The sequence below is a fragment of the Grampus griseus genome (assembly GCF_964374135.1).
Source record: "Grampus griseus genome assembly, chromosome: 15".
NCBI classification, from domain to species: domain Eukaryota; kingdom Metazoa; phylum Chordata; class Mammalia; order Artiodactyla; family Delphinidae; genus Grampus; species Grampus griseus.
This window is the reverse complement of record NC_139009.1, coordinates 76,511,306-76,538,718: the sequence shown is the minus strand read 5'-3', so window position 1 is coordinate 76,538,718 and position 27,413 is coordinate 76,511,306. Positions and strand designations below refer to the sequence as shown.

Genomic DNA, 27,413 nt, shown 5'->3' with positions numbered 1-27,413 from the left:
CCTGTCCCTTTCCATCACCTGGTCCTGCTGCTTCTTGAGCTCTGCAGCTCAGTGGGCAGAGCACCAGGGTGCAAGTTCCCCTTAAGCCACAATTTAATTTAGTCACAGCTGCCCCCATGAGTCCCGTCCCACGAGAACTAGCTCCCAAACTGCTCTTTGGGAAACTGATTCACCAGCCTCACTCCCCTGTATTCTGAGATTTTTAATCTTCGTCTCCCCTTAGTCACTTAACTTTCTCCCAGTGGGACGGAGGTTTCTGAATCAGATGTTGGAGCAAACTCCTGAAGGCTTCCTCCCCTGAAGCTTGGCCCCCTTGAAAAGCCTGCTGAGACAGTCTTCAGGACGGCCTTCACCCGGACTCCGTACCATCAACTTTCCCACCAGTCTCGCAAGACTCCGCTTCAATTCCTTAAACATGTTTTCTCCCAAAGCCAAGAACTTTGCAACCTTCTTAGAAATGAAACCACAGAAGCCATAGGGTGGCGGCATCCTTCCACGGCCTATTTTATGGACTTAATTGATTTTTTAAGGCTCTTCACCACAAGTTTATCTTTGGTTTGTAATTCCATCTCCTCTGTACTCAAATATACTTCCAATACAGTCCTATGTTTAAGAAGCTGACACAGACACAGGTCGACGTTGACTGGCTGGGAAATGGGGTTTTAGAAGAGAACGCTAGCACCTCAGAAATACTGGTAAATGTTCTAAATATCGGTAGAGGCCAGGATCAGAGCCAGGACTCGCAGGAATTCTGAGGGTAGAGGTGATTTCAGACCATTTCATCCGCTCCCTTTGATGTCTGCCCTCTCTGTGACCTCTTTTCAACTCCTTATCTTGCCCTGATAGCAAGGAGAATTTATGGCAATCCAGAACTCTCTTTGGCAGGATTAAATATAATTTTGCACAAAAGGATGGAGGCGGGTAACGGGCTCTTTGATGATAAAACCGAAGTCAGGGCTTTCTCGTCAGCTGAGCGGGACTCAGCCCCGGTACAGCCAGGACAAGGACAGCCTCAATACTGCTCTCGGCCAGCGTGCTGGGACCCCATACTGGGGCATCTGACGGGAACTGCGAGTAGAGTTAGGAGAAATCTTCCTGTTCTCCAAACCCTGAGGTTTCTTCTTTCTGGGCTGATTAGGGAGAAGTTGAGACCCAGAAAATACCACCCCAGACATCGCACTAGCAGAGCCGCTGGACTGGGAGGGGACTTGACCCCGGGGATGCAGGCAAAGACTTGGCGGGAGGTGGCAGGCAGGGTTCATAGGAAGCTACTCACAGGAGGAGAGAGCTGGGAGGGTTCATGTAGGTGACATTTCATTATGGAATGAAAATGTACCTGGTCCTCCTTCGTCTCCTCTGTCTGCAGCATCATTACCTCGGATTAATTTGGGCTTGACTTCCTTCCGTTTTTTTCAAGCTCGTCTCTTCCTCCTTTGAATAGGTTTCCAGCCCCCAGACTCTTGAGATCATTCCCCTCCTTTTTTTTTTTTTTTTTTTTTTCTGACTGCCCTTCATGGCTTGCGGGATCTTAGTTCCCCAACCAGGGATTGAACCCGGGCCCACGGCAGTGAAAGAGCTAAGTCTTAACCACTGGACTTCCAGGGAACTCCCAGATCATTCCCCTCGCAAGCTGCTTTCTCTCTGCCGTCTCCCCCCAGTCCGCTCACGGTGGCTCAGCCACGTGGGAAGTATTTAGGTCCAATCTTGAGCAGAGGTGGCAGGGGGGGGACGCGTTTTCAGGAGCTCCAGGCCCACACGTGGGCTCAGCATGGATACTGCCATCCTAGGCCTTGTGCCTGACCCACAGGGCGGGCCTAGCTCTGTGAACTGCGGCCTTAACTTGCCTCCTGCTCTCGGCAACCTCCTGGACCCAGCCCCTCCAAGCCTGGCCACTGCTTGCTCTTCTCAGAGCCCCTGCCTGTGATTGCATGGTGGCTGGGGGTGCTTGAAGCCCTAAAAGGGTGGCAGGGAGGGGAGAAAGCGTGGGAGCTTTGGGGCAGGGACTTTGCACTGAGCTGTTGCAACCACACTTCACACCACCACCCGGGTCTGTGCTCTGATATATCTGCTTCCCACTGCCCTCTGTCCTGCCCGCTCCTCTCTGGCTGGTCCTGCCAAGCCTCTCCACAGCTCCCACAGTAAGTGAAGAACTGCTCCCCATGACCACATGCTTCACCCACACCCTCATCCCTTACCTGCCTCATCCCAGCCCTCCTGGCCCCGGCCCACCATGTGCACAAGGCAGGCAGTCTTTCCCGGTGACTGGGCCGGTCCACCCTACAGTGGATGTGAGTCTCTTCTATTCCCCCTTCCCTCCCTCCCCATCCCATTTTCTCTGGCTGACATCACTTCACTCAGCTCACAGAGTTTGCTTCTTTAATCACTTTGGTCAAAACAAATGACCCATCTCCGCTGACTTCACCCTCTTTTGAAATTCTGCACTGAGTCAACACTTTCCTCCTTGCTTCAGACCCTTAAACATTGCCTCTCTGCCCACACACTGGGCTTCCTTTATGAATCCTTTGCCTCTGTGCCCACCTCTTCCAAGAGGACCTCCCTCATTAGACGCAGGGATGCACAGAGGAAAAAAAAAAAATCCTAGGTGCCAGACAGACATAAAACATACAGACAGTTACAAGAAAGGGTCAATGAACTTGAATAAGAGGACCGTGCGGTCCCTCTGGGTGGGCAGAGGTCTGGTTCTTTTGCCGCAGTGATTTTCAAGACCAATGGCTTTCCGCGGACAGAGCCCCTACTTCAGACAGAGCAGCTCTTCGTTTGTCTGGTTTGGATACCTGGTTTCTGTCACAGGTTTCATTTCAAGAGAGTGCTGCGAGGTCCAGCAAGTTTGAAAACCACTGGCCCAGAAGGGGCTGGCCCACTCCTGGCTTCCCCCATGGGTCCTGGTTCAATGCCTTGGACCCACATCTGAAACTGTCTCATCTCTGTGGCAGCCCTTCAGGTATCTGAAGACTGTTATGGGTCTCTGCCCCCCATCCCTACCCCTCACTCCACCTCAGGCCTTCTCCCTGCCCAAGCCAAACACCTCTGACTTTTTCAGCCACTGCTCAGACCCTGGCTAGACGGGCTGATGTCCTTCTGCCAGGGAGACCCAGCTCTGCTGGGGTCTGACCCACACGCTGCATGGAGGCGGAGCCCTCACCATGGTCCTGATCAGGGGCCTCCGCCAGGCCCTTCTCTCTGGGCCTGTCGCCCGTCAGTATAAGGAGAGATTTGCTCTAAATGCCCCTAAGATGCTTCCAGCTTTAAATGTTTTGAGTTGGATGAGGTTCCTGATGGGAGGTCCCTGCTCCCCACCTCTCCTGGGTTGGTGAGTCACTCCGCCTGAGTGTCCTCCAAGGGTGACACTCTTAAGCAGGGCACAAGGAGAGTTCCACTATGGAGACCCAACTGGGGCTTACCCTCTGTCTTTAGAAATTTGATCCAGAATTTGGCCCCCAAAGCCAATGCCTTTCTCCCTCCAAAGTTTTCTTTCTTCCTTCTTCTGTATTTTTTACCCAGACCAAGTGTTCAGGGCTTTACGGAGCCTGGCTCCTGGCCTTAGGGACCCTGCTCTTCCATGGGGCCTTGGGTGGAGGTTCTGGAAATCTGCCGGGCACCCCCAGAGTGCCTGCCACCCCGACGGCCTGACTCTGCAGGCTCGGAGGGGGCACATCTTGGCACCTCCAAAAGTTGCCGGAGGAATCAGGAAGTGGGGCGATGGTGGAGAGGACTGGGGACCAGAGAGGGGGCTGGACCCACAGCAGGGGACCGGCGTCCGGCCCTGAGGACCCCCCTCCCTCCCCCCACGATGGCTGCACAGCCCGGGACCTCCCTGTCGTACCTGAGAGGAGGGCCTGGCCCGTGAACTGCCCGTACACGGAGGCAGCATGGGGAAAGGCATTGAAGGGCGGGACCGAGGCACCTGCTGGGACCCCGGAGCCGACTTGCTGCAGATCCAAAAAGGCGGAGCTAGATAAAGAGGAAGGGGTGGAGCTAGAACTGGACACCTCGGGGGTTTCCTGCTTTATGGCGAAGGGTGAATGAGGATCTGCCGGAGGGAGGGAGACAACAAGGAGAGAGGGGTGTGAGATGATGGGGTGGGAACATGCGCAAACCAAGCCATGAGGTGCGGGATGGGTGCGGCGGCGCGGGGCCGGTGGGCGGGCTCCTCCCTGAGGCTGGGCGTGGAGGGGTGAGGTGGGCGGGGCTACGCGGTGCCCCTCAGGCCGCGGGAGGAGGGGAGGGGCAGCTCTACCTCCCTGCTGTGCCTCTGTGAATGTAGACGCGGCTGCGTGTGCCCCGCGCTGGGGGGCAGGCGGAGGACCGGGGCCGAGGATAGAAGGCGAGACCCTCTGGACCCACCTGGAGGCCCAGCCAGTATAGCCCCCCTCTCCTCTCCAGGCCCGGGGCCGTAACACCTTCCTTCTCTCCATCCGCCAGCTCTGCCCTCCAGCCCATCCTGGCAGCTGGGGCCACATGGCCCAGGAGATTCCGGGCATCGTACCTGCCACCACGGGGTAGGTCTGATGAGTCGAGAGGTTGCGCCCCAAGGGTGTATTGGAAGGGGTCAGGGTGGCCTTCCCGTCGTCCAGGGCGCTGTTGAGCAACGGCAGCGGGTAGAGGCCCTGGCGAGCAAAAAGCAGTCAGTGCACAGAGGCCGTGGGTCGCAGGCCCACCTAGAAACCCCGCAGCCCAGTCTCCCCGGGAAATACTCCCTTCCTCTGTCCCCTCTTCCCGCTCAATCTCGACTCCACCTAGCCGGCTTAATTGGCCCTTATTCTCTGAGTCACAGCCCTTCTGTTTTTCTCCCAGTCCCAGGCTCAGGACCTTCCCTTCTGCAGCCCCGGAATTCAATGCCGGCTGGCGGTGCACAGGCCAGGCACAGAACAGAGCAGCTCCTTCCAAGGACCACGCCCTGCCTGGACGCTGGGCTCCTTCCTGGTCTCCTCACCCTGTCTGGGCCCGCAGAGAACAGGATGCAGGGCTGGGGCAGTTGGCCCATGAGACCGTTCAGGTTGCTTTGCTCCAGTCATTGTTATTCTTCTCCAGATCAAAAATGCAGGCACAGAGAGGTCAAGAAACTTGCCACACTCTCATAGGGGGGCAGAGCCAGGATTTAAACCCCAGGGGTCTGGCTCCAGGGCCCATGCTCTCAACCGCTGCTCTGCAGTGGATAACATCATGACCACTTCTTACACTTGCAAAGAGCGGACAATAGATTTTGCCTGTGTTATCCTGATCCGTTGCCCCCAGCAGCCCTGTGACATGGGTGAGCAATATTCTGTCTGTTTTATATGCCAAGAGCCTGAAGCCCAGAGAGGTAAACGTCCCGGGTGCGTATGAGACAGAGACTGAATCGAGGACAGCAGTTCCTGACCCGGGCATTTTCTCCTTCAATAAAATGACACACCTGATACCCCAGCAGAACAGGTGGATTTCTCTCTCCCCGCCCCATATCCAAGCAAATATAAATGTGCACGTTCAGCTTGAAGATTAGAGGGGTTAATTTGTTTAAAAAATTCTTTATCAGGTACCTGGGGATTTTCTTAGTTCTGACCTCATTTTAGATTTCACTCGGCCTCCCCTAACATGAGCAGGCCATCTCCTAAGACGGCCTCCAAGAAGAACCTGTTCAATGAAAGGCAAGGGTACATCACCCCTCACCATGACTCCCTCCCACCGGGGCACGAGACAGCACACACCTGCTCCCCGTACGTGGATCACGCACGTCACAAGTGCACTGTGTGAACTAGTGTGCAAAACTGAAATCAAGGCTTGCTCCGTGGTTACATAACGGCTCCTCTAAAGGCAATCGCTTTCCGTGATTCCCATCGAGCTGGGCTCTCCAAGGGGCCGCAGCAGTTTCTGGTTGTGTGCCAGGCACTTCTGGAAGAGGCAGTAAATTCTGGAGGCCACAAGGGCGCCATTACCATGTAGCAGCAATTACTGACTAGATGGCGCTCTGGTTCCATGCCTTGCGAGGGGGCTTCCTGCTTCCTAGGCAGGATGGAGTTGCTTAGAGCCCGGCTTAATGAAATTGAACAAGATGCCTAATTTCTAGAGAGTGTAAGAAAAGTTTAAAATGCTTTATGGATATGTTGATTTGATACCAGATGCTTTCTCAAAATCCTATAATTTTCTAAAATTTAGGCAATTCAGTGAAAGACAAACCAACCTATGTAGTCAGACATTTCGGTGATGTTGCACTGAATGGCTCAAACATCCCCATGACGACTGGGTTTCTTACTGGGATTGAACTTGAATTGGGGAGCAGAGGGCACAATGCTTTAGGACTTGGACGAGTCTGAGCCCTGGATCTGCAAGTAGCTTTAGTCTCCTTGACCTTTCAGAGCCTGTACACCTTTCTCACCTGTATAACAGGGCTAATGGAATCTGCTTCACAAGGCTGATGTAAGGATTAAGTGAGGTTTTATAGAGCTACATTAAATGCTTAGCCCAGAATGCTTGGTAACACAAATGCTCAATAAATAGCTATTTCAGAGTTATGTGAAGAGTCATAAGCTCCCCAATTCTTGAGTCTCTGTCTTCATAATATTCACATTCTGGTGATAAATCTGCTTCTTGCACTTGTAAAATAGAGGAACAAGGGCTGTGCAGATGCCTAACTACGCCTGGTGGTAAATAGCAACCAGAAATGAGGCCACACGACGTTTCTATTGAATGCTTTGCCCCTTGTTGACTTTACAGAAGAGATGGCCATGTCTTCGCCCCATCCTGAGGTCAGGTGTGAGGACCTGTGCTTCTCTCCTCGCTCCCTAGGCCGGAGGGCCTTCCTGTGCCCAGTGAGGATACATGGAGTCTTCCTTCAGCAGTGCTGACGGCACCAAGGGCGGGAGAGGTAAGGAGCCCCGGGCACAGGCTGGGTTCTCCCTGCCGCTCACCACCGAGCAGGGGAATGAATGCGGGAGTAGATGATTGGCTGAGGGAGGGAATGAATCAATTATGGACACGGCTAAGCCTGTCTCCTTATCTGTAAGGTGAGGGGTTGGAGTAGTGCCATGGTTTTCAGGCTCTCTTTTTCCAGTCTTCAAATAAGAACTCACATAGGAGCATCGTATTTAAAGCAGGTAAAGTGAACGGATCTGAATGAAACCAGGGCCAGCAGGTCTGAGCTCCACAACCATTCGCTTCCCCAAGCCCTCTCTACCTTCTCTGGCCCTGGGTCATCTCCACACAAATGGAGAGACTGGACTGGGTGGGCCCTGCGGTCCCTCTGGCTCAAGACCTTTGGTGCTGGGTCTCGGGGCTCCTTGTAATCAAGCAGGGCCCCTTGTGGGGCTCAGGAACGGAGCCAGGAAATGGCTCTGCGGCCCAGCGGGTCTCAGCAGCAGAGCTTCTCTCCTCTACCAGGACGCGGGTTCGTGCAGGCTCCGTCTCACACAGCGGTTGCCCGCAGGCCCACCGCTGTGGCCCCATTCGGCTCCCCCACCCCCGCCCCGCCCTGCCCTGGGAGCCACGTGCTGCCTTGAGGCTGAGCGCCCGGGCCCTCTCCCCAGGTCTGCTGACGGCCAGCCTTCCCTGCAGCCCTCCTGGTTGCTACAGCCCGGGCTGATAACATCGCTGACGCAGAATGCCTGCCCAGCTGCGTTGCTGGCACCGGCCCAGCAGCCCAGACGGTCACTGGCAATGGCTCAGCTGATGATTGGCATCGTCACCATTGGCCTACTCAGATCTTAAAGATGTACGGGCACGCCTCGCTCCTAGATCCGATGACAGCAGAGAGGGGTGAGCAGACACCGGCCCAGGGAATCCTCAGCTGGTTGACCAGGTGGGGTGAGGTAGGGAGACACTGCAACTGCAGCGTTGATAAAAGATCATGAACCGAGAGGCCGGCGGGCCTGGAAGTTCGGACAGAGGTGTGGAGTCCTTGTTGGGCTCTGTGGGAGACCTCGGACATCTCTGCCAGCTTTTCGCAGAAGCCAACCCACGATAAGCCATTTCACCTGCCCTGAGCACCGGAAATAAAACTTCCCTTGTAGCTTGTAGTTTATTGCGCTGGATTTCTCAAGGCATTCGCTCAATCTGCCTTTATTGAGCATCTGTTATAAGAGGGGCGCAATGTTAGGTGCTGGAGACAAAAAAAGATGTTTTGAGATGCTGCCCTGTCCTTAAGAGATCTGCTGCGTTTTTACATCTCTGTCCGCTAGGCAATTACACTACCCCATGAGTCCTGGGGAACAGCCACCCGGACGTGCAGAAGCAGGGGTGCGGGCGAGATGAAGCGTGTCTGAGGAGCGAGGAAGGATTCGTGGACCAGGTGGTGCTTGAGCTGAGTCATAATGGCCGAGTGGTATTTTTCCAGGCAGAGAAGTGGGAGGAAAGGCATTCTGCGAGGAGGGCACACCGTGTGCTGGGGCAGAGGGGTGTGAACAAGGCTCACGGGGTGGGCAGGCGTGCGTGGCCCAAGGCGGGGCTGGAGCTGCTGGTAGAGGTCACGCTGTAGAGGCCGGAGCCGCGGCTTTATTGCATGGGACCTGACCCCGCCGTCTAGGGAAGTCACCGCGGCAGGGGCATGGCGTGGTTGGCTGCATTGCCCTAAGCTCAGAGGCTGTGGGTGAGGGAAGGCCACAGAGCCGGGAGGATGAAGAGGAAGAAGCTAGCGTCTGGTGACACAAAGCCTGGGACGGCCTTGGAGCTGCAGGAAGCAGGCCCCTGAGCCCATCAAGCAACTCCTAGCTGCTTCCAGAGCCGCAGGCTGATTAGGGAGCTTTCAGAGCCCTGCCTCCCACCCCCCCACCCCCGTCTGCTAACCTCCCACGCCCGACTGGCCCCTCACCTGCTCGCCTTTGGTGTGGCTCGGGGAGACGTAGGCCTCTGGGTACGGCTGCCGATCAAAGGGGCACTCGAGCGGCTCAAGGTGGTGCTGGCTGAAGGCGTCCGTGCGAAGGTGCTTGCGGGGCCCGCTGCCGCTGCTCTGGGAGTCAAGGCTCAGCCGGCAGCTGTCCTGGTCACCTGGCGGGTGTCCCCAGGCAGGGAGAAAGCTTTCAGGGGCCCGTCCACCCACCCCCCGGGCCCGAGCTGGGGAGCAGACTTGCTTCAGGGGAGGGAAAGGACCAGGCTCCCGGGCCTCAGGGTGGCTTAGAGACAGGCCCGAAAGCCCTGGGCCGCAGGGGGCTTGTGTCCCATCAGAGCCTCAGCAAACTGCCCTCCTGCGCCCCCAGCCTGCCCTCTGGTTCCCACAACACTCACTGTCGTCCAGTTTCCTCTTGCTGTCGCTGCCAGGCTGCGCGACCCCCAGGAGCCCGGTGATGGAGTAGGTTGAACCCAGAGAATCGGACTGGGGAGACTCTGGGGGCGTCACGGCCGAGCTGGGGACTGCAGTGGGGCGAGACGGAGGGTCAGGACGTGAAACTGACACCCCTCAGAGCCCCTGCTGCCACCGTGGAGGGGTCAGGGGCACCGCTGGTGCCAGGGTTCTTGCCTGAGGTGGTTCCACCCCTGAATATTTCAGAGCAAGGCTGTGTCCCCACGGAAGGGCTCAGTCTACACCCCTGGTGTGTCTGTGTGGACGTGTTTGTGTGTGACTCTGGGTGTGTACGCAGATGGGTGTGTGTGTGCGAGGGGCTGGGTGTGCCTGCGGGACCCTCGGTACTCACTCAGCGTGTGTCCTGGGCTCAGGGACTTGGTGGCCACGCAGCCGTCCATGGGAAGGTTGAACGGTTGCTGCACCTTGGTCCGGATGATTCTGTAAGGAAGACAAGAAAGGCCCTTAGAAGAGAAGGAAACAGGGCTCCTGGATGCCCCAGATCCAGTTGCCTTTTTTTTTTTTTTTTTTTTTTTTTTTTTTTGCGGCACGCGGGCCTCTCACTGTTGTGGCCTCTCCCGTTGCGGAGCACAGGCTCCGGACGCGCAGGCTTAGCGGCCACGGCTCACGGGCCCAGCCGCTCCGTGGCATGTGGGGTCTTCTAGGACCGGGGCACAAACCCGCGTCCCCTGCATCGGCAGGCGGACTCTCAACCACTGCGCCACCAGGGAAGCCCCAGTTGCCTTTTTGAGATCCCACTTGGGTATCTAAAGGCACCTCAGGGCTTCCCTGGTGGCGCAGTGAGCCTGCGCGTCCGAAGCCTGTGCTCCGCAACGGGAGAGGCCACAACAGTGAGAGGCCCGCGTGCCGCAAAAAAAAAAAAAAAAGGCACCTCAAACTCAGCCTGTCCACACTCAAACCCAAGACCTTACTCCTCATGCCTGGTCCTTCGCACTGTTCCCATTCCACGATTAGTCCCCCTGGTCACTCAAGGCATAAATGCACGTGGGGCTCAGCATCTGCCTGCCTCCCTTCTCCATCGAGCCAGTCATCAGTTTCTGTGGGTTTGACCTTGTAAATCTCTCCAGCATCCATCCCTCTCTGCGTCCCTCACTGCCAGCACCAAACTCTCCCTCCAGGGTCACTCGCTGGCCCACCCCTCTCTGCTCTTGACCCTTTCTAATCTTTTCTTTCTATTGCAGCCAGAGTGGACTTTCTGAAATGCAAGTCAGCCTCGGGCTTAACGTCTGCCAAGATTCTTCCCATTGCTTCTGGGTCAGAGGCAAGAATACGCAGCACGGTCACCAGCCTCTGAACTGCAGCCTTTTCTTCACATCTGCACCTCAGCCGACTTCATGCTCCCCTTCCCTCCACCTACTGGCTTTCTTTCAGCTTCTCGTATGAGATCCTATTCGCCACAGGGCCTTTGCACGTGCTGTCTCAGAGCTCCTTTCACTATCCCCCACCCGCAGCCTTTCACCTAGTTAACTCTTATTAGTTATTTCTTACTCCAGGCATCTTTTCAGAACCTCCCTAAACAAAGTCACCCTCTGCCAGCTCAACACCCTCACATGTCTCTCCTTAGCCAAACTTAGAGCTGCTTTTCTTACAGTTGTTTGCATGGGCACTTGATTAGGACTCGATTAGTGTGTTTTCCCACTGGACTGTAAGCACCACATGGGCAAGGATTGTGCGTCCCCAGGGCCTACACATGAGTGACTTATGTGTGAATGAATGAGTGAGTGAGCAAGTGAATGATTGATTGAGGTGGTGAGTGAATGATTAAATGACTAAACACATGAGTGGGTGTTTGGATGAGGGCCCAGTTAGGGGGTCTTGTGCCTCGCTCAAGAAAGGATCAATGCAAGAGGAAGTTTCTTTTATTGAATGAAAGCGCATGTGGTGTGTGGGGAAGGAGACTGCAGTGGGTACAGTCTGGGTTGGGGACGGGGTGAGAGGGCAGTGCGGTGAGGAGAGGGGTGAGGGTGGGGATGCCCATGGCAGTGAGGAGACTGGAGGGGCTGGTGCCTGGCCTGGGCCCGGGGCACTTCCGGCCTGACTCTTCAGCATGCGGCCCCTTCCCAGGCTCCGTTCCACTCAAGCCAGGTCTCCGTCATGATTCCCCCAAAGCCCGGGTTCCCGGCCCCTGGCTGCGGTGTCCCTCTCACCTGTTGATGGAGCTGACACTGGGCACAGTGTCGTTGTCACAGACGCCCTCGGCCAGGAGCCGGTCTCGGATCTCCCAGGCAAACATGGTCGGGTTCTGCCGTTTGTAGTCCCCGATCTTCTCCACCACCTTGGGGGTGGCCACCTTGGGCTTCGAGCCCCCTATCACTCCAGGTCGGATGCTGCCAGTCTCGTAGTACCTACTCCAATAGAGAACCCCAAAGAAGTACCCAGTAAGCAGGTGGGGTCTTCGGGCAGGAACTTAGCCAGAGACTCTTGTTCCCCTCCGAGGCTTCTGGGGAGGGGCCGGGGGGTTGAATCGTGCCCCCAGGGCCGGCCTCCAACACGCTGTTCCTGGCACTGCCTGTTTCCCTTGCATGGGTAGGTTTCTGCCCTGCCAAACCAGAACTCTCTTCAGTAGACCTCGCCCAGGGATACCTGGCTTCTGTCTTTCCCGTCGTCCCCCTGGCCAGTCTCCTGCGTCTGAGCACCTGCGAGAGCCGCCTTATGGGGCACAAAACACCTCCCTTCTTAGAAAGGGCACTTTGACGAATGTGCTTCGCGGGTACATACAGGTTCACAGCAGCCGTTTGCTCCGTCCAGATGTTCTCGGCTGAAGCAGGACTTACTGTTCTCCTTGGCCATCCTGGTTGTACCCCTCCCTCCCCAGGAAGCCAGCGGGGTCATTGGGCCCTCTGCCCTGTCTTGCTGGTTTCACCTTTGTTCTCCATAAAACCCCTCCACCCCTCTACCCCACCCCATACCCCCAGCCACTGGTTTCCCACCAGGTTACACAGTTCAAGTTGAAGCTGCTCCTCATGGACTCTGGAACCCCAGTCTGGCCTGGAGCCCTGGCCACGTCCAGCTCCCTTAAGCTGAGCCTATTCTCCCAGGGTCTCCACTCCCCTTCCCAGCATCCCTCAGCAGGATAGCCTGCCTCCCCTCCTTGGGGAAACTCTGGTCTCTTCTGCCATGAAATAAAATCTGTCTCTTTAACACTCCCTTTATGGGCTTCCCTGGTGGCACAGTGGTTGAGAATCTGCCTGCTAACGCAGGGGACACGGGTTCGAGCCCTGGTCTGGGAGGATCCCACATGCCGCGGAGCAGCTAGGCCCGTGAGCCACAACTACTGAGCCTGTGCTTCTGGAGCCTGTGCTCCGCAACAAGAGAGGCTGCGATGGTGAGAGGCCCGCACACCACAATGAAGAGTGGGCCCCGCTCACCCCAACTAGAGAAAGCCCTTGCACAGAAACGAAGACCCAACACAGCCAAAAAATAAATTAATTAATTAATAAACTCCTACTCCCAACATCTTCTTTAAAAACAAAACAAAACAAAAAACTCCCTTTATGTGTCACCACCATCCGGCGCTCATCCCCTTCGTGGGATACTGCAGCCCATCTTGGGAACGCATCTCCTGACCCCAGCCTGGGACCACACTTTTTCCTGACAACTTCGGCCAGGAAAGCAGGGCTTTCCACGTTCAATTACAGATCAGGCTTTGGTCTTTTTGAACCAGAACTCCTCCTGAATCCACTTACAGGTTGAGTAAGGGAGACGGGTACACCGAGCTGACGCGAAGCCCCGACTCCCCCATGTGTGGGTACTTCCCACCCGAAGTGGCCTCCAGACTGGACTACGCGGCTGCGTCGGTCCAGAGCTCCGCTGCTTCGGGTCCCTCCTGAACCTTTGGGTTGGCAGTTCTTTTATTTTTTTTGCGGTACGCGGGCCTCTCACTGTTGTGGCCTCTCCCGTCGCGGAGCACAGGCTCCGGACGCGCAGGCTCAGCGGCCATGGCTCACGGGCCCAGCCGCTCCGCGGCATGTGGCATCCTCCCGGACCGGGGCACGAACCTGTGTCCCCTGCATCAGCAGGCGGACTCTCAACCACTGAGCCACCAGGGAAGCCCAAGGTTAGCAGTTCTTAACTCTGGTTGCAGGAAATTAGAATCACTCGAGGAGGGCTTAACACTATACTGAAACTTGGACTCATTCCCTGAAGTTCTGCCTTAACTGGGGTGGGCCGGGGCCTAGACATCAATTTCTTTTTCAGATTAAGATTACCCAGATGACTCTACCGTGCGGCCAGGGCTGTGAACTGCTGCTCTAGAGTTAGTGTCCGTAAGTGTCACCTGGTCATCTCGTAAAAATCACAGCGTCCGGGCCTGGCTCCCAGAGAGGCTGCTGTAGGCCTGGCCTGGGGCTTAGGGACCTGCATTTCCTCAAGCAACCCCGGTGCTTCTGTGGCAGGTACTCTGGGAGTTAGGGTTTGAGAAACACACAAACTCAGACGTCCCTCAAGCTGGGGTTAGACCTCTGATCGTGTGTCCCCTCCCCAGTGGCTCCCTTCCCGTGGTCTCAGCAGCGGGAGGGCCTTTGGAGAAGATTCTGTTTTAGGAACAAAGAAGTCTATAGAAAATGGGACATGGGGCAAAGGAGACCACGGGGGAGGGAGAAATGAAAGGAAGGAGAAATGGACAAATGAGGAAGGAAGGGCGGGAAACCGCAGAAGGCAGCAGATGGGGGAAGCCCAGAAGCACCACCACATCCTGTTCAGGTCCTGTTGAGGGGCCCAAGCAGGACGCCCCACGAGTCCCTGAAAGGGAGGGCGGTGAGGGGTGAATTTCGTGCTTACCTGCCAAGGATCTTGCTGACACAGCCATGGCTGACCCGGAGCTGGCGGGAGATGTCGCAGGGCCTCACGCCCTGGTGGGCCAGGTCCACGATGCGCTGCCGCACCACTTCGGGCAGGGGTCTGCCATTCACAAAGGCCCCTCCCAGCTGGTTCAGCCCTCCGTGGCCTGAAACACAATAGTCCGGGGGACGGTTGTCAGGGCCACCGGGCAGAGAATCAGCCTGCGTGTGGACATTGGATGTTGAGAGCCCCTGAACTTGAACTCCCACCGTTGGGCACCCCCTCTGGTGTTCCCGCTGCACCCCGTCCTGCTTCCCACCTCTGAGGAGGGCTAGCTCGGGTTGGCGGGGTGAGGGGCATGTATGATGCCACAGAGTGGGGACATCCCACTTTGGGGACCTTTTGGGGGGTCTCCTCTCAGACCCTCAGCACCTCACTCCAAATAACAACCCCAACACCTCCCTCCCTCCCTCTAGAAAGTATCTGAATAGCTGAGGATTCAGGGTCTTCCTACTCTGATACTGAGCTGTGTGACCTTGGGGAAAATCCCCCTGTCCTCTCTGCGTCTCTGTTCCTCATCTATAAAATGAGGGCGTAGGATGAAATCAGTGGTATTTAAGTTTCTCATTCTCGTTCTTCTTTTGAACCATAGGGCCGGGTTTTTAAGCACAATCACGTTGAGAAACACAGACACAAAACAATAAAAGCAGAGCTTCTCTGATTGAGCTTGGACAGAGTGGGCCCTGTCCGTGGGTTCCCAGCCTGAATGGCCCGAGCTCTGCTAGGGGCACTGAAAGGGCAAAGGCAGAGACCTCACTGGCCCACGTTCCAGGGCTTCCAGGACTGACATGTCGGACTGTGGGCAGTGGTGCAGAACGTGGACACGCTGTGATGTGCGCCTGTCTCGTTAGCCGCCTTCCTGACTTGGCCTCTACCCTCTGGCCCCAGCCTGTATTTCATTCTGAGCCCATCCACTTATTCAACACATATTTATTGAGTGCGTACTATGTGCCAAACGCTGCACCAGGCCCTGCAGATGTCGAGGTGAATAATGCAGATGTGATCCCTGCTCTGGGCTCATAGGGTTCAAGTGAGGATCTAGACCGGCCAATGACCATACCACATGGTCACTGCTGGGACCGGGGACATGCAGGGGGTTATGGGAACCCCTGGAGGGGACCAAGCCCAGGCTCAGGGGACCATAGATGGATTTCTGAAGAAGTCTAAGTGGAGACTGAAGATAAAGAGACGTCAGACTAGAGAAGGACATGAGAAGGAAAACTGTTCCAGGCAGTGGGAAGAGCATGTGCAAAGGCTTAGAGGCAAGAAGGTGTCTGTTCAATTTATCAACATACTTAACTCTCTAAAATCCCTAGATACAGGTTGGGCTAACTTCAGGCCTGAGATCTTCCTTTTGCCAATGAGGAGACTGGGGCTTAGAGATTTTCAGTGACAATTGATGTGACTCAGCTTATATGAGGGAGAGCCAGGATGTAACCAGGGATTAAGGCTCCCATCAGAGCTGCTGGGTGAGCCCCACTCTATGGCCAGACCTGACCCCGGAAGCTTGGTACCAGGCATGCAGTTCCACACTGGAGGTGCCACTGCCCGGGAGCCGAGGGTGTCTTTTCACACCAGGGGCATGATTTGGTAATCTGGGATGGCAGAGCCCCGGGGATGGGAGTCAGAGGGAGCGGGCAGGGCAGGAGGAAGAGCCAATGCCAGGCTTTCTGCGTCAGCCCGTTAAGGGCTATTTATGGCCGAGGGTGGGATGTACCTCTGCTAGGCACACCGTGCCCATTACGGCCCACTGGCGTAGCACGTTCAAAACTGCCCCTGCAATGTCTCCTCAGGGGCCCAAGCTGTTTTCAGCAGAGCAGTGAATATCTGGTTTTTTGTTGCTTTTTTAAAAAAGAGTCTATAAGCGCCTCTGGCCTGGGCACTAAGTCCAGAGGAAAAGCCCGCTGGCCAAACACCCAGCAGGAGGGACACAATGATCCAACTCCCTGGTGGAGACAATTGGGTGACCTTGGGCACTGCTTCCACCTGTCCCGTTCTAGGCAGCTTGTCCTAGCAAGTGTGCTTCCACCAGGGCTGGGAACACATCCCAGATGGTCAGCGGAGGGGCCTGCATCCACTCCTGAGCCCGCTCCTCTGGCTTCTCACTGGCCACAGGCTGTCAGTGGAAAACAGCTCAGCCATTTGACCCTCACTCCATCCGTGCTGCTTTTCGGCTCTTTTGGGTCCAGACACTGAACACAAGGGGGCGCCAGACAGCCACCCAAACAGACAAGGCCTCCCAGCTTTGTCCCCATTTTCCAGAATTTAGGCTCCCACGTGATCCACGGAGCTTAGATGTTGTGCTAGGTTCTCTACATCTAGAAACGAGGGTTCCTACAGGTGGAGTTCTTCACCCCCAGAAAGGTAATAGGTTTAAAAAGCCAAACGCCATTTCTTGGTGGCATGAACTGGGAATTATGCCTAAAAACAAATCTACCCTGTGTCTCCATTGAAGCGTGCGGGCCATTGTCCTAAACTTTCCTGAAGGGCTGATCAGGACCCTTAGAAACCCAAACTCTCAGGAACCCTCCTGAAAGGTTATTTACTAGATCAACCAGGGAAAGATGTATTCATAGCTCTGGCTCCTAAACTGTGAAGTCTCTGGTGTTTTATTTTATTTTATTGGCTTCTAAGTTCTTTGTGTTACTGTGCAAAGGGCGTTGGGTCAGACTCCTGTGTTGACTCTGCCTGTTCTAATTTTTTTTTTTCACTAGTTTCTTTTATTCTGTAAAGTTGCTTAAATTCTTCTAAAAAATTCTTTAAATCTCCTTTTGAGGAGTAATTTCTTTTTTTCGCCAAGGCTGCTGCTGCTTCTTCTTAATTTGTTTATCCCTCCACATATATTTTTTTTATCATGTAGCCTTTTTTTTTTTTTTTTTACAGTAGGTCCTTGTTAGTTATCTATTTTAAATATAGCAATGTGAACATGTCCATCCCAAACTCCCAATCTATCCCTCCCCCCCACCCTTCCATCCCGGTAACTATAAGTTCGTTCTCTAAGTCTGTGAGTCTATTTCTGTTTTGTAAATAAGTTTATTTGTATCATTTTTTTAAGATTCCACATATAAGCGATATCATATGATATATGTCTTTCTCTCCATATATTTTTAATACAATTTTTTAAGGGTTACACTCCATTTACTTCCTGTTTTAATTTTATCATTTGAGAGATTTGGGGTTTTTTTCAACCGTAGTGTTTTCATCCACTGAATGGGAGCTAAATAACACTATTTGCAGTGTCTGCTGCTGACCTAGGCCAATGGCTGGTAAAGAAAATTTCAGAGAATAACTAACTACATGTACACCTCCACCTTAGCCCCATCTTCTTAGAATAATAATTCTTATTGTTTGTATATTATGGTTTTCATCTCTTTTGATCTTAACACAGATATACCAAGTACCTACCATGAATCAAAGCACTGAGGATATCACCTTGAACAAGACGAGAAACGTGGCCCTCGAGGAACTTACAATCTTTGGAAGGATGCAGTCAGATAAATTGGAAATCACCATGTTAAGGGAGAAGTTTCTTGAAAGAGATACGTAAGATGCTAGGGGAGCCCGTAAGCGGTCTGAGGGAAGCTGAAGGGTGGAATGGCCAGGAGGTAACCAGGGGAAGAAGCTTCCACAGGAGGAAAATCCACACACAAGACTTTGGTGCTCTCAAGAAATGGAAAGACATTTACTGTGGCTGTCGGAGAATCAGGGTGGGGGATTTGGAAAGAGCCTGCTGGCTGCAGAGGGAGACGGGACCTCTGGTTTGAGGTTTGGAGCTCAGTCCCCATCACGGAAGGGCTTTTGTCCCTCCTGTGTCCGGTGCGGGGGAGTAGACACCTTTGGGCGAGTCACCGTCAAACGCCCAGAGGTGGGTGCATCCTTCCTTCCTGACCCAGGGAGGGCCCGGCCGCCCACAATGCTGACCACCTTTCCGTGTGGACAGGGTGGGCTCTGAGGCCGGAAGCCAGGAACGAGTGGGAAGCAGGGAAAGGTGTGACCCAGGAAGAGGTTTGACACTTTCTGAACAAAGGCCCTTTGTTCAGGCCCTTTGTATGGTCTGGAGGGTGGAGGAGAAAGACGAGCCGGCCTGGCCGGACCCAAGTGGGTTCTGAGTGTGAAGTCCGCACACGAGGGGACGCCAACTTGCCTGGGGACACAGAACGCTGAGCCTACAGCGAGGGAGTCTGCAAAGCTCTGGCTGCAGCCTGCTGTCCAGAAATGTATACTTTGGAAAAGTGACCATCTGGGGAGGTCTTAGGCCTTTCTTTGGTCATTCTTCACCCCTTACAGGGCTCTGAGGAGTAGGCAGAGTAGGAGAACAAGAGAGAGGTCATTGCCCCAAACTCTTGTTATATGTATGGATACCCAGACCCTTGAGATGTAGGATAATTTCCCTGTGCCCCATAATCCTTTTTTAAATTCTAATTTTATTTTTATTTTTCTAAAAATTTTAGAAAATTTTCTAATTTTATTTTTATTTTTCTTGACCATGTGCATGGCATGCGGGATCTTAGTACTCCGACCAGGGATTGAACCCGTAACCCCTGCAGTAAATACACGTGGCAGAAAAATGCTTTACAAATGTGAGGGGCTATTGTGATGGTTGGTGAGTCGATTCCCCACCGCGGGACCCTCGAGTCCCATCGGTGGGTACTTTCCCCTTTCACCTTCCGTCTGATTCCTCACATCACTGCCCAGTCCGAAAGTGACAATGGTTCAATGTGTTGTGCTGTGAAAATTTCCACTTAACTACCTGGGGATTTTTGTTTCAGCCCCAAAGAGTGTCAAGGTGAGCGTCTGAGCCTTGGCAGAACTATAGTGGGGGATTCAGCAGCTGCTTTGGAATGTCCTGTAAATCTCGCCACCACGCCTACCCTCGCTCCCCAAGGAATGGCAGTGCCAGCACTACCCAGTCTCTGACAATCTCAGTTCAGGGATGTTGTCTCCCCAGCATGCTTACCTGCAGGCCTGTGATCTCCCGCTGTAACCTCACAGCAGCCCCCGTTGCCTTGGAATAGAGACCAGGGCCTCTGCCTCAAAACACTCCTAGAGAAAATGCTCCAGGACCATGGAAACCCAGTGTTCCAACCTCTTGTCCCACCTTCCGCCCCAAGTCTACACTCCGGGTCCCTCCAGCATCTATGAGGTGATAGGTTACCTGGGCACATTAGGCCCTTGGATTAGGACGGAGGGGCCAGCGCACTGAGAAGCAGCATCGTGCATCTGGCTTTACCCTCAACTTGCTGCATGACCTTGGTCTCTGCGCCTTGCACGTCTCCCAAGGGTAACCGGAGAAGAGAGACAGTCGGTTGGTAAAGCTTCTGCTTGTGATGCTCGTCCCTTTCTCACTGATTCCTCCTCCTTCCACCTGTTCTGGAACCCTACTCCATACACCATCCTCCCACGTCTTTTATATGAGTTACGTCTCCCTTTTGACCAGGTCCATCCCCTGGACCTACAAACACAATTAAATCCACTTATGCTTCCTCCCCAGCCCCTGCTTACAAAACAAAACAAAACAAAACCTCCCCTTGACTATGAACCTTTTCCTTCCTATTGTTTTCAACCAAATTTCTCAATAAGTAGTCATACTTGACTGTTCCCATTTCCTTCCTTTCCTCCCTTCTGTTCAGGGGTCACCTCACGCCATGCCTCATGCTTAGCGGGTGCTCAGATGCTAGGAACTAGGTGGACGGCAGGTGGTAAGGGCACTAAGTTCTCCCTCTTAAAGAGGCTTCCATACAAGGCTCGGTCCTTGGTCCCGGCTCCTCGTGTTTCTCTTTAATGCAGTTCTCTTCCCTCATTTGTTCTGTGTTATCTATTCTTTCCCAGGCTTCTCTCAGATCCCAGTGCTGTGCTCGCTCTACACCATCACCCATGGTGATCCCACCTACTCTCATTGTTTCACTTCCCACCCCTGTACTGATGGCATCGTGGGCATCTAGGTATCTCCAGCCCAGATCTTTCCTCCGTTTTTTTTTTTTTTTTTTTTTTTGCAGTACACGGGCCTCTCCTGCTGCGGAGCACAGGCTCCGGACGTGCAGGCTCAGCAGCCATGGCTTACGGACCCAGCCGCTCCGCAGCTTGTGGGATCCTCCCGGGCCAGGGCACGAACCCGTGTCCCCTGCATCGGCAGGCGGACTCTCAGCCACTGCGCCACCAGGGAAGCCCTTTCCTCCGTTTTTATATTCAACTTCCTATCGGAAACCTCCAGGTGATAGAGGCACCTCCTCTAGGGTTGTCTTGGTGGGTCATGACACCAGCTGCCACGCAAGCATAAAACCTGCCCTGCAGCTCCATCGCATGCCACCTTCCACCACACTCCCTGCTCCACTCCCTCACGGGCCTTGCGCATGACCTTGGAGCTATCGGTGCACCTCCTGCTCTGGGGCCTTTGCACATTCTGTTCCCTCTGCCTGGCTTCTTTATCTCTGAAACCCTAGTATCTGGTATAATGCTTGACGCACAGTAGGTACCCACTAAATGCTGGTTAAGTTGACTACTGGAAGGAAGGAAGGAAGGAAGGAGGAAAGGGAGGGAAGAGAGTGAGGGAGGGAGGAAAGAAAGCAGGTCAAAAGCGAGCTGAGTGAAGCCCACACATTCTTTGCCTTCAGCAGAATTCTGTCTCTTTCAAAGACATATACTCTTAGACATGAGTTGTTTTTTTTAAAAAAAAGGAGTCCAGACATCATGGCACAGGAAAAGAGAGGTTTGCCTTCCTTCTGCAGGAGCCATGGGATGAATGCAGGGGCCTTCCTGTTGGCTTTTACATCCAACCTTCAAGGTCAACATTAAACGTGTGACACTTGTCGGGCTCACACCTTTGCAGGGAGCGTTACAGCCCACACACTGCCTTGTTGATCAGGCAGGAGAACTCTGTGAGATAGGTGCTACTGTCACCAGTTTACACTGATGAGAAAACTGTCACCAACTTGAGTCTTCGGGTTCTAAGTTGGGAAGATTTTTCCTTCTAACCCTGGCTGTAGAGGGTTATGGAGAATGATAAGGAATTTTTAGCCCCGGTGGCGAGATTTCAGCATGCCCCTAGGGAAAGAATCACGAGAGACAGCTCCAGCTAGGGAGGACCTAAGTTTAGTAGCAAAAGCTATATCCCACTGGGGAACTCGGACATCCCAGACTCAGAGGCCCACTTGACAAATTTCTGACTCAGGGCTGCAGGGTGATGCTACCCCTTGATGTGTGTCAGGGTCCTATCCGTAAAAAGATTTGCTCCCCCAGATCTCACTGCCAGGGAGCTCAGCCCTGTGTTCTGGGTTCAAGGCCAAGTACACGACCAAGCCAGTCTTGGAATCCTGTTTCTTCAGACCTTTAAGTACAGCATCAGTCAGGGGCTAGTCAGAAAACAAAAACCTGTTTCTAGGTATTTCAACAGAGAGGCTTTAATGGAAGGACTTGCTTTTCTAGGCGTTGGAGGCTGTAAGAAAGAGTGCAGAGGAGCACTGCGGTAACCCTGAGACAGTAACTGTGGAAGAAACCACCATTCGTAGGACTGGGGAAGAAAAGGAAGAGGCTGGAGTCATCAGAACTTTGACATTGGAGGAGGGGCCCAGGGAGCTGGGGCTTGGACCTCCAAGGTGATGGTGCCTCCTGGCTGCTGCTGGTATATCTGAGGGGCACAGGAGGCTGGTTCCGGGACTGCTGGTCTCTGGATCACCTGCTGCTGAGGCAACATTGACAAGAACCACATGCAACAAGAGGAAGGCCCTGTACCATCCTCCAGCCTTCTACCCCCTGTCACATGGCCCACTCAACAGTCCCTCATAGAAGCCCAAACCGTTAAGCAGCTTGAAAACCTGTCCTCTCACCCTGATGAGTGACTGAGGTTCATCTATTCATTTATTTTCATGCACTGAATCTGTGTAGGTAAAGGTTAGCAGAGTAGGCTCAGGAGACAGACTGCTGACATTCAAAGACCTGTTCCACCTCTGAATTTGGCGTGGACTTCACCTCTCTCCGCCTCTCCTCCTAGGTGTGTTGTGTGATCTACGTAACACAATGCCCATATAGCACTCAGACAAACATTCTCCATTACCACCTGACCATCACTGCTCCCCTGCCAGGCATGGCTCCAGGCTCCGAGGATACCTAGGGGTCAAGACAGGTGGGTCTCCGCCCTCTTGGATGTTATAGTTTTCTGGGAATGGTTTCAATGTAATGAGCTTACTTTCTCAGCAAGTGACAAAGCTCTCCCACCCCATCTACCCTATCTTCCTGCCTGGATCATTTTCTGCTCTTCCTCTTCCAAAATCCTTAGTGATGAGCAAAGGGCAAGGTTCTGGAATGCCCTGAGGGGCAGGAAGTAATCCCAGTTCCTCTCTCCCCTCCTGGGTTCCCTGCTAGGCGCTTATTCACTGATTCCTGGGCTTGTTCTTATAGATTTGTTCTCCCGGCCTGTTGGCCACTGTCCCTCTTGTGGGGCCTCCATGCACTTTAATTCAGCCCAAGAGGCCCCCAGGTTGTGAGACCATGAGGACCAGCTTCCAGCCTCCTACACTCTGAAGTTCTGGATGGTCTGAGGGTCCCCCAGAGCCCCTGGGATAATAGGTAAGAAGTCTGGCTTCTTTGCATGCTCTTGCCTTAGATCAGCCCAGAGGGTAGGAGGGTTCAGCCCTATTTTTTCATGTCCAACGGGTAGAGAGGGCTGGCAGGGACAAAGGGAAGGAGACAGAGTGGAGATAAGGAGGGTTCTCCTGGATTAGTCTCTAGGTGGGAAAGAACCAAACTTGGCTGGTATTTTTCCAAGATTGGACTTAAAAAAAAGAGGAAAGAGGGGAAGGAGGAAGGGAGGAAGGGCTACTTTCAGTATTCACCCCCCTTCTCCCAGGAGTCAACGCTTCCGAACAAGACTGACAGCCAGCATGGTGGGAGGGGCTCACTCTGGAGCCAGGCTGAGCTCTCTAACTGCGTCTTCTCATTCAGTTCTCCTAACAGCACATTATCCCCATTTTACAGATGGAGAGATGAGAGTAGAGACTGTCTGTAACTTTGCCCAAGGCTGCACTGGGGCAGAATTGAGACTCAAGGTGAGGGCTCCCGGATATCCCGGCACTGCCCCTGGCAACGTATGGTTATTCCAGATGGACAGTCAGACCCTTCTCTGAGGGCGAATGTGTCTTCACATCACCTACCAAGCATGGGTGCGTTGCGAAGCCCACTTCAGAAGCCCCTCTGGGTTTTCGTTTGGTTGGGGCTGAATTTTTCCTTTTTTATGATTTTCTTTAGCCAGAGAATGAACGGAATTACATTGTATTTCTCCCCCCTTCCACGTTGGTTTATCCCCCTCCACTCTCTCGATTTCCATCCATCCGCACTCCCTTTCTGCGCAGTCTTTGCTGCTCGGGTGTCTCCTCCTCTGTCCTCGGTCTCCTCCCATTGCCTTGCTGGTTTTTATTTCCACCCCTTGCTGATGCCCCTGCTCTTCTCAGCCCCTTCCCCAGTCCCCTCCACTCCTGCCCAAGACAGCAGACCCCTCCCCTGCACCTCTCTCCCACCCACTCACCCTGAGTTTTCCCTCCTCTCTACCTCCGCCCCCCCCCCCCGTCACTCCTTTGGCTGGTCGCCCCTCCCTGCATCCCTGCGTCGTCCTTAGCGTCGCCTGCATGACTGCTCTGGTTCTTTATCCCATCTTCCCCTCAAAGGCATTCGCAGCTCGGCTGTTATTCTTGTATTAGCACTGAACCCATTAAAGCTAATTTGTTTGCCCTAATCTTCATTTATTTTTCCCTAGTTGATATTAGATTTCCCTCTCTATTGCTCCGGCATGATTTTCTCTTTGTCTTCCTAACGGGCCCCCCCCCCGACCTCCTCTCTTCTTCTATTAATCTGGTTGGCTTTACTGGTTTCAAGGCCTTTCTCCACCTCCCTCAGCCCTTAGATTAACTCTGTCACTTCCCTCCCAGGAAGGGACCCAGGGAGTGGATTTCCAGGGCTGGCGCTGCTGTAAATGTCCGTGGATCTCTAAGCTGCCTCAGAAAAGTACTTGATGAGAGGCCCTGACTTGTCCCGAAAGTCTGGAAGGTTCGGAAATGAGGGGGCTGAAGAGCTGGCAGCAAGCGGGACGAGATGTGCTGTGTTCTGAGCCCTGAGGGGTCACCCAGCCCAAGGCTTCCCAGGCTGGGCTACCCTCTGGGGCTGTCGCAAAGATTTCTGGAGGGTTCTGCAAGCTTCTCAGATCCCATAGATTGTACCAGGACGCCAAACTGCATCGGGCCACTTTCTCCCTGTGACTAATATTGGGCACCATCTCTCCTCCATCCCTGTTTCCCAGACTGGAGACATACTCCCTCCTCTTCCGGAAGAGGGGAAGGCTTCTCTCTGCGGATGTGGCTTTGGGGCGGCTAAAACGCATCCCGCATCCCGGCCACCATGTTTCCCAGGACAGAAGCCTCTCAGGACCACCTCTCAGGAACCTGCACTATCCCCTACCTGCTTCTCCACTGACCCCCCTGGTTCACAGCACTCCATCTGAGGGTCGTTATTGGCCTTTCTTGGGGCCAGTGCTCTGCCTGTCCCCTGGACGCCTAGCTCCTCGAGGGCAGGTGCAGTGTCCTATCTGACTGTATAAGCTTGCATCGCGGACAGGAGAGCGGTGCTTCCCGGGGCATTCAGAAACTTTCCACCTCTGGTCACTTCAACCATAATCTCTTGCCATGGTGTCTGTGTTTTTAAAAAATTTCCTCTGGTGATTGCCCAGAGTCTATGTCCTCTCATTAGATGGTCAACAAATACTTATTGAAAGCATGAATTAACTGATTAAATGCGAACTTCCAGTCAAAGGCTGCAAATGGAACTTGCCAGTGCTTTCTGGAGGTTTCCTAGAGGTCATTCTTGACTCCTTCCCTCCCACTGAGCCTCTTAGATGCCTCCAGACTCCTGGCATCACGCACCCGGGGCTGCAGTGGGAAGGGCCAGGGCCTCTGCATCTGGGGGAGAGTGGGCATGAGGCAGGTGTGTCAGCACCCACTGAACCTGCCCTTGGAATCCCAGCATCTTCACAAATCACTGTGCTGTACCTTCAACTCCCCCTGGGGTCAGAGGCCTGTGGATATTAATGCTGGGTTTTTTTTAAATGATTCTATATTAAAGCAATTTTCAGTTCATTAGATTTCAATTCAACGAGCTCCCACTCTACGTCTAATAATATTCCAGGCTACATGTATGTGGGGAGATGGTTTCTGACTAGAAGACGGCGTGCTCGCCCTTGAGGAACTTACAGGTTAATCACCCCTGACACCTTATAGAACCTCAAAGCATTAAAATCCATTCAGAAGCACTATCTCCTTCAATTCTTTTCACAACCCCATGGAATACCCATGGGGTGTGTGCGCACATTTCTGTGTGTATGAGTGTGTGTGTGTGGGTGTGTGTCCCTGTCCCTGTGTGTGTGTGTGTGTGTGTGTCTGTTCCTGTCCCTGTGTGTGTGTGTGTGTGTGTCTGTTCCTGTCCCTGTGTGTGTGTGTGTGTGTGTCTGTTCCTATACCTGCGTGTGTGTGTGTCTGTTCCTGTCCCTGTGTGTGTGTGTGTGTGTGTGTGTGTGTCTGTTCCTGTCCCTGTGTGTGTGTGTCTGTTCCTATACCTGCGTGTGTGTGTGTCTGTTCCTATACCTGCGTGTGTGTGTGTCTGTTCCTATACCTGCGTGTGTGTGTGTCTGTTCCTGTCCCTGTGTGTGTGTGTGTGTCTGTTCCTGTCCGTGTGTGTGTATGTGTGTGTTCCTGTCCCTGTGTGTGTGTGTGTGTGTCTGTTCCTGTCCGTGTGTGTGTATGTGTGTGTTCCTGTCCCTGTGTGTGTGTCTGTTCCTGTCCCTGTGTGTATGTGTCCGTGTCTGTTCCTGTCCCTGTGTGTGTGTGTGTCTGTTCCTGTCCCTGTGTGTGTGTGTGTGTGTCTGTTCCTGTCCGTGTGTGTGTATGTGTGTGTTCCTGTCCCTGTGTGTGTGTGCCTGTCCCTGTGTGTGTCTGTTCCTGCCCCTGTGTGTGTGTCTGTTCCTGTCCCTGTGTGTGTGTGTGTCTGTTCCTGTCCGTGTGTGTCTGTTCCTGTCCCTGTGTGTGTGTGTGTCTGTCTGTCTGTTCCTGTACCTGTGTGTGTGTGTCTGTTCCTGTCCCTGTGTGGTGTGTGCCTGTCCCTGTGTGTGTGTGTGTGTCTGTTCCTGCCCCTGTGTGTGTGTGTGTGTCTGTTCCTGTCCGTGTGTGTGTGTGTGTGTGTGTCTGTTCCTGTCCGTGTGTGTCTGTTCCTGTCCCTGTGTGTGTGTGTGTCTGTCTGTCTGTTCCTGTCCCTGTGTGTGTGTGTCTGTTCCTGTCCCTGTGTGTGTGTGTCTGTTCCTGTCCCTGTGTGTGTGTCTGTCTGTCTGTTCCTGTCCATGTGCGTGTGTGTGTGTGTGTGTGTGTGGTGGGTATGGAGCCCTCAGCCCTGGTGCGGGGGCAGGAGGGGGGCCTGGCCACCCTGTGGAGCCAAACAGGTAGGAACAAATGAAGAACAACTGTCCTTGTGAGCCTGACACACTGAGCAAAATCTGTGACAAAACTGCACGTCTGTGGCTTCCACACCTGTCGACAGCTGGTTCCCCAGAACCGGGCATGGTAGCAAAGCGGATTATACACTGTAAAGCCACTCAGGGCTGCCTGAGAAACAGGAAGGCCCAGAGGAGCAGGATCAGCCTGCAGGCTGTGGTTTCAGGGAGGAAACGGGGCGCGGGAGGCTGAGAGCTGGGAGACCTGGGTCCTGGCCGCTCTGGGACCCTCCTGTCTGTGCCTCAGTTTCCTCATCCAGCTTGAAGGGCACAGATCATCTCTACTGTCCCTTTAGTCCTAATATCCACACCTGCGGGACTGCCCTCAGGTCTGGGAATAGAGGCCAGGAACTACCAGAAGGGGTGCAGATAGAGCTCTGTGGGGGGACTTTGGGCAACTTTTCCATGGAGGAAACTCCCAGGGGGTGGCCCTGAGGCCACCTGTAGAAAGACGAGGGACGTGGCACACAATGGGCCCTCGGACTGTGTGTGACCTGCATGACAGTGGAGAGAGATGCTCTGATGATGGACGATTGAGGGGACGTGTACGTGTGCAAGGCTGCGGGGCATGTCTGAGAGGGTCCCTAGCCAGGAAGGGGAGGCCACCTGCCTGATGCCACAGACTCAGTCCATGGCAGAGCCAGGGCAGAGCTCACCTTTTCTGACCCAAGTTCCCATTCATTCCTCATCCCAGGGGGGCCCGTTGGGACCTCAGTGCCATCTCAACTGGGGCCATCTTGGCCACAGTGAAGGAAAACGGTGGTG

General features: G+C 53.9%; 1 protein-coding gene across 1 annotated transcript in view; it reads right to left on the bottom strand.

Moving 5' to 3' along the window:
• The window catches only part of PAX8 (paired box 8), a gene marked incomplete at its 5' end in the record, with an annotated part of 57,882 nt that overhangs the window by 12,254 nt on the left and 18,215 nt on the right, over positions 1-27,413 (bottom strand). Inside the window, 7 exons of the mRNA XM_082672766.1 lie at positions 3,845-4,051; positions 4,508-4,628; positions 8,801-8,976; positions 9,214-9,339; positions 9,621-9,709; positions 11,437-11,637; positions 14,069-14,234. Coding sequence (XP_082528892.1) covers positions 3,845-4,051; positions 4,508-4,628; positions 8,801-8,976; positions 9,214-9,339; positions 9,621-9,709; positions 11,437-11,637; positions 14,069-14,234 — 1,086 coding nt within the window. The remainder of the gene's footprint in view (positions 1-3,844; positions 4,052-4,507; positions 4,629-8,800; positions 8,977-9,213; positions 9,340-9,620; positions 9,710-11,436; positions 11,638-14,068; positions 14,235-27,413) is intronic.